The 6,624-nt window shown below is 34.3% G+C and overlaps 1 protein-coding gene across 1 annotated transcript; it reads left to right on the top strand.

Moving 5' to 3' along the window:
• Window positions 1-1,160: 1,160 nt before the first annotated feature.
• LOC131014678 (probable eukaryotic translation initiation factor 5-1) lies at window positions 1,161-4,158 on the top strand. The gene is made up of 2 exons (XM_057942729.1): window positions 1,161-1,380; window positions 2,201-4,158. Exon 2 carries the CDS (start codon window positions 2,522-2,524, stop codon window positions 3,857-3,859), a length of 1,338 nt encoding a protein of 445 aa, XP_057798712.1. The 5' UTR covers window positions 1,161-1,380; window positions 2,201-2,521; the 3' UTR covers window positions 3,860-4,158.
• The last annotated feature ends 2,466 nt before the right edge of the window (window positions 4,159-6,624 follow it).

The raw sequence follows: 6,624 nt of genomic DNA on the forward strand, positions 1-6,624 counted from the left end.
GTGTAACTTGTTTTAAAGTAAGTCAGAAAAATAAATAATCAGTTTTAGTTTGATACAGGGAAATCTTCCACAGTTATGCTAAAACAGTAAAACATGAAAATAACGCGGCTTGCATGAGATGAGATAATATGCATATTAATGAAAAATGTGCCTTATTTTATAATTTTAATCGTTATTGAAGTATAAGCACGATTCGAATTAATTAAACATACAACTGAAGTAAACATGTAGCAATATCTTTTAAGTAGTTATTAGTATTATTGTGTTAAAATAAAATTCAATAAAATGGAATAATCGAATACCTTGTGAGTTAGTATATTCTTGTTGCAAACTTTGATGCCAATTATTGCTTCTGTTCGGCTTTGAACTATTTCCGAATTCATCAATTGTTTCAAAAATAGTTAAAAACAAGTTATTATTAGCTTTGTAGAGAGCAAATATAAAGCTATCAATGAAAATTTAATGTAAAAATATCCGAAGAATAATTTCAATAAGCTTCGCAAATTTAAACTTTCATACGCTGTAATTCACTCATGATTTAGTACTTAAAAACTTTTTAAGACTTTATTAAATCAATACGGTTGAAACACATTATAACTTTCACAATTATATGGGTGCGTTCGATATGATGTAGAAAGCGTCATGCAAAAAATTAATCTTATTTTACGAGTCTTGATTTTTCTCTATAATAACAAAATTACCAATTATAATTTTAAGCCAATTTTAAGGTAGCCGAACACCCTTTATATGGTATTGTGTCATGAATATGATGAACGCAATTAAAATTTAATTAAATATTAACGTTTTCAATAATTATTGACAATTTTTATAATTCAGATGTCACGCATTAACATATTATTTATTTCACAAAACAATGTGCAAGACCTTTCTAAAATACAAAATTTACAAGGCATGTCAATTTTTTTATATCCAAATAGACCAAACCAATATCCAGTATCATATCTATAATTTAACTGATACTCCTATTTAATTATATTTGAATTTGAATTCAAGTCTGTACCTATCTTTCGAGTTTTTATTTATCCTATCACTAATATCTTGTCAACTAATCATGCTAGCAAAGAAAAATGCAGATTTAAAAAAATAAAAAAAAAGAGTAAGAGAAAATTCGAGAGAGACATTATGGGAAAAATTGGTAAACATTTATTTGAGGAGAAAGGCGGTGTTTGGCTATATATTTAGTTTAGCCCTAAATCCTAATCCCTTGACAACTAGGGTTTCCTACTTCCTCTATATATACGTCATCTCTTTCCGTTCCTCCTCAACCACTCGCTCTCCTACGGAAATTCCTTACCTTTCTTCCATTCTCTCTCCTGCTCGCTTCTCTCTCTATTTTCCTCTCTTCTCAGCATAACTAAGGTATTTTTTTTTTTAATTTTCCTTTTTCTCCTTTCGGGGTTTATAGCTTCGTCTAATTGCTTTGTTCTTTATTTTTATATATTTCGATTGGATTCGTCATGAATGTTATCGTCGATTTCTATTGTGCTATCTGTTGTTTCTGCATAATCGGGGCCTTTCGATCTGGATTTACTTTTGATTTGAATTTCGAGTGTCGCATATTGACTCTGTTCGATTGGATTGAGGTTTGGATTGTTGACCTTGGTGTTTGATTTTGGAGCTTTTCATTAACCTATAATTTTCATGCTTTAGGGGATTTAGATTTGAATTTTGACGGTTTTTCGATTGAGATCTCAAGGTTGTGGGTGTCAGATTGAGGATTGTGATTGGTTTGTTGATTTTGTCGGTTTCTAGATGGACTGATGAGTTTTCTTATGAATTAGGATTAGGATTCGGATTTTTTGTTTTGAGTCTCCATACCTTATTCGTAATTTTATTCTGGAATAACTTTAAATTTGCTAGTTTGATGATTAGATTTCTGGTTAGTTTTATGTTAAATGGAAATACTGATTCGTTCTGCTGTACTGTTTTATGTGTTTCAAGTCATCAAACTTGTGGTGTGTGGCAATGTATATGGATTATACAACTGCAGTTGCCATATCATTTTTTTGGTAGTGTCTACATATAAAATTGATATCCTGTTCTGTTATTCAAATTATAACCACAAGATATGGAGAACTTGGTGTCAATGATTGTCTATTTTAATATACTGTCTTTTTCTTGTTTGATATCTATACAAAGTCATTGTTACCTAATTTCGAACTCTTCTGTTTGTATGCAGGGCTTTGGCTTGTGGACTTGCAGTAATTGCAGTCAGCAAAAGTGGAGTGTCTCAAGTCAGAAACTTCTTTTATGTCTGAGCAGGCCTCTCTCTTTTTATTATCAATTGGGTTGCTTGGAGAGTACTGTCCTTCACAGAGGAAAAAGGATAGAAATTCTGCACCTCTAGTTGGCTGCATGCATCTCAAGTCACACCAAGGTCATATCATAAGTAGTCAAGACTGCCAGTTTTCGGGTCCTGCTCCTTTTCTGTGGAATTCCTACGATTTTGAAGGAGACACCTCACTTCCCTACTGATATTGTTACTTTCACTTCCTGCAAAATGGCTTTGCAAAACATTGGTGCTGGGAACAAGGATGATGCCTTCTATAGGTATAAGATGCCCAGGATGATCACAAAAATTGAGGGCCGTGGTAATGGCATCAAGACCAACATAGTCAATATGGTTGACATTGCAAAGGCTTTGGGTAGGCCGGCCTCTTACACAACCAAGTACTTTGGCTGTGAGCTGGGAGCTCAATCCAAGTTTGATGAGAAGACTGGAACTTCCCATGTCAATGGATCTCATGATACTTCAAAGCTTGCTGGACTTCTTGAGAACTTCATCAAGAAATTTGTTCAGTGTTATGGCTGTGGGAACCCTGAAACTGAAATTATCATCACTAAGTCACAGATGATCAACCTCAAATGTGCTGCTTGCGGTTTTATATCAGAGGTTGATATGAGGGACAAGCTCACAACATTCATCATCAAGAACCCTCCCGAGGCCAAGAAAGGAGGGAAGGACAAGAAATTGAGGAGGGCTGAGAAAGAGCGACTCAAGGAAGGAGAGGCAGCTGATGAAGAGCTGAAGAAGCAAAAGAAAGAGGCTGCAAAGAAGAAGGCATCATCTGGTAGTTCCAAGGATGCTGTATCGAAATCTTCCAAGAAGAAATCCCACAACTCTGATGAGGACCATTCTCCAGCTGGTAGCCTAAAGGATGATCGTGAAGCGGCGGAGGACAGTGATGATGACGTCGAGTGGCAGACTGACACTTCTTCTGTGGCTGCACAACAAACGATCCAAGAACAGCTGAATGCCGTTACTGCTAGTATGGTCATGCTGTCAGCCAATGAGGAGAAGCAAAAGTCAGGTAAGGGCTCCCCTGCAAGGGAAGGGAAATCCAAAGGTAATGGAGAGACAAATGGGAAAGCTGCATCTGACAATAAAGATGAGCTCTTTGTCTTGATAAAGGAGTATGTGAGCAGGGGTTCCTCCGCAGCCCAACTCAAATCATTCCTTGAGTCTCTCTCCGGCTCTCGCCAGCAGCTCGTGAATGCTTACTTTGAAGCCCTATTTGAGGGAGCTGGAAAAGGGTTTTCCAAAGAGGTCGTGAAGAAGAAGAACTATATCATTGCTGCACTCCAGGATGAGGACTCACAGCGCCATCTGCTTCTCGCCATTGAAGCCTTCTCTGGGAAAGCATCCCCTGAGGCTGTGAAGGAGGTCGCTCTGGTCTTGAAGGCGTTGTACGACAGCGATGTGCTGGAGGAGGAGTTCATTGTGGAATGGTTCGGGAAGGGTGTGACGGGTGCAAATAAAAGCTCCCCAATCTGGAAGAATGTCAAACCATTCGTGGAGTGGCTGCAGAACGCAGAATCTGAATCTGAAGAAGAGTAACACTTTCAGAAAACTTTATTTCCTTGCATTTTCTACAATACAATTTCCCTATATATATATATGTGTGTTCTAGTTGTGTGGTGCTGTAACAGCATGGTTCTCCAACAATGCTGTTGCATAGTCAGTTGTCAATAAATGCTGGTGGCTGGTGTGGTTATTTCTATTGTGGAGTGGTTCAAGTTTTTTTTGTCGGTTTTGAGTCTTGGAAGAGATCTTTCTTGTTCTAAGAAACTCTTCTTCAGTGTTTCTTTTGTTGCGTTTCGTTTGCTATTATTACTAATGACATTTTTCTTGATTTACCTCCAACTGTTGGCATTCGGTTATTATTTGTCTATTATTCATGTCGCAATTTATTAGTCGAGTGTTTATTGCTTATTAGGCCTTTGTTTTTCCCTCATTTTAAAAGATCAATGATGAGTTATTTCAATCTCACTTGCCCATTTTTATTTGGTTACGGAAAGGAGTAACTTTAATTTTTGAACATTATCTCCTATCTAATATATACACAAAAAAGTTCTCACTTAGGATGGAAAAAAAAGTCTCACTTATTCATTTTTATTTATCTTTTGTTACTTAATAGTATGCACGAAAAAATCTCACTAATTTATTTTTATTTATCTTCAAAAAAGAGTAGCTTCACTTTTTGAACTACTTATATTCTACATTATCTTCTATATTTACTTATAAATTGTACCTTTGTTTCAATTTCTATTTAGTGTAATTTTATTCTATTTTTTTGTATTTATATTACCCCTAAAAATTATACTTTTATTTCGCTTATAATAATTTAATCAATTTTATTAAAACTTGTGTCTAGCATACAATGTGACTTTTTCGTGGGCAAAAGGAAGTATATAAAATTTAGAGACTTTTTTTGTGGACGGAGGAAGTAATAAAAATTCAGTACAATTTAAAAAGTTTAATTTATTCGAGTAACATGCTTGTTGGTTATTTTATTTTGCTTAAATTAAATATAACATTTTCATCCATTTTTTGTTTTCATGCATATTTGACGTCAAATATACCAATTATCAATTATTTTAGTAATTTTTAATTTATTCGAGGAAGTAATGTTTACCTAATTTTAGTTAAAACTCGTGAATTGCCCACATAAAAATATGTTTCAAAATGATTTTGTTTTTCTAAGGAGTATCAATAATATTTTTTTTTCCTTTCTATGGGGACTCAAACCCTTGGGCGCTTATCTATTGGTGGGAAACATTTTATTAATTGAGATTGTGGTACGTTGTTGAAATATGTTTCTATTTTGGAGGTTCATGCGGATCTAAAATGGGCTAAAATTATCGTTGTGCTCTCAAATTTCGGTATGTAGCAATTTTTATTTTTGAGCTTTTATATCAGTCAAATGAACCATTAAGAAAAAACACAAAAAGTTCAGGAAATTGGGTTCGTAATCGTATGTATATTTAAAGTTAGATCCATGCGTTTCAAAATATTGGCCACAACCACAAAGCCCAGTAACATACATGGAAGAAATTTTAAACCAAAATTATTACAAAACATTAGAGCTTTTAGTCCCATACTTATAATTTTATAAAGGATAATTGCATGTATGTATACACTTGAAGACTTTGGTCAAAATTAATTTTTAATGTGTATTTTTTTTATAATAAAATACACGAACTTTATTAGTTATTCAATTTTGATTCCGATTTCATTTTCCCCACATTAAAAAATGACATGGCGCCCACGCGGCTCACCGAAAATGACATGGCGTCTATATGGCCCATCGGAGTCAAAACTGAACAAATAATAAAGTTCATATATTTTATTAAACTTTTCTAGGTACACGTCAAAAATAAATTTTGGCCAAAGTTGATGTATTTACATACAATTAACCCTTTTATAATTATTTCTTAGTTGTCTCTAAAAAAGAAATAAACTTTTATTATGTCATGTTCAATTAAGAATATCGTAATTCTACTTTTTAAGGAAATTATTTCTGTTCGGATAATTATAAAATTAAGCCTCAATATTAAAAAAAATGTATGAAAACATATATACGATATCGTGTATCTTCTTAAAACATATTGCTGACTTGTGCTTACGATTTGGATTGTTGTCTAACCATATTTTTTTTATGGTACTGAATCAATAAGCCTAATAGTTTATTGTGACACATTAAGAATATTTTTATATGCATAGAAATAAATCTCTCCAAAGCTTGAATCGAAAAAGCGAATACTAAAGTCAAAAATCAATCACTGCTGATTACATACATTCTCTTAGACCTTAGGCAAACCTTTGTTTACCCAAAGCCTAGGTCAAAACTAACTCCAAAGAACTTGTTCTTTGAAGTTTAGTTGGCAAGATTTCAAACCTCCCTTCGAAAGATAGAATCGAGTGTTTGAGTTGAAAAGGATTTCAGGAAGGTACTCTGACTCCGTGAGATCCTAGTGCAGGTTCGTGCTAGGAGTGGAAAATCCAACGCGAGTGAAGTATTGGTACTGAAGATTGGATCTTCAGTTGATTCGGTTGTGTGCATCCGGCTAAGCACACGGATAGGTTTGCAGTACACCAGTAAAAGCACTTGCGGAGTAAAGTTGTTGGTCTGATCAACCGACCGTGGATGTAGAAAGTGTTTTTCGAACCACGTAAAAATCTCTGTGTTATTTACAACTTTCAGTTTTACTTTCTTACATGTGCTCTTTCAATTGATAATCTGAATACTGATTAAATGCAAAGAGAAACCTAAGACTAACAACGTGCTCAACAAAGGCTATTTCGAATTTGGGCTGAGGCTT

The sequence above is a fragment of the Salvia miltiorrhiza genome, chromosome 1 (genome assembly GCF_028751815.1).
Source record: "Salvia miltiorrhiza cultivar Shanhuang (shh) chromosome 1, IMPLAD_Smil_shh, whole genome shotgun sequence".
Classification (NCBI taxonomy): Eukaryota; Viridiplantae; Streptophyta; class Magnoliopsida; order Lamiales; family Lamiaceae; genus Salvia; species Salvia miltiorrhiza.

Coding starts and splice junctions, on each gene's coding strand:
- LOC131014678 (XM_057942729.1), top strand. CDS start 2,522: ATGGCTTTGCAAAACATTGGTGCTGGGAACAAGGATGATGCCTTCTAT.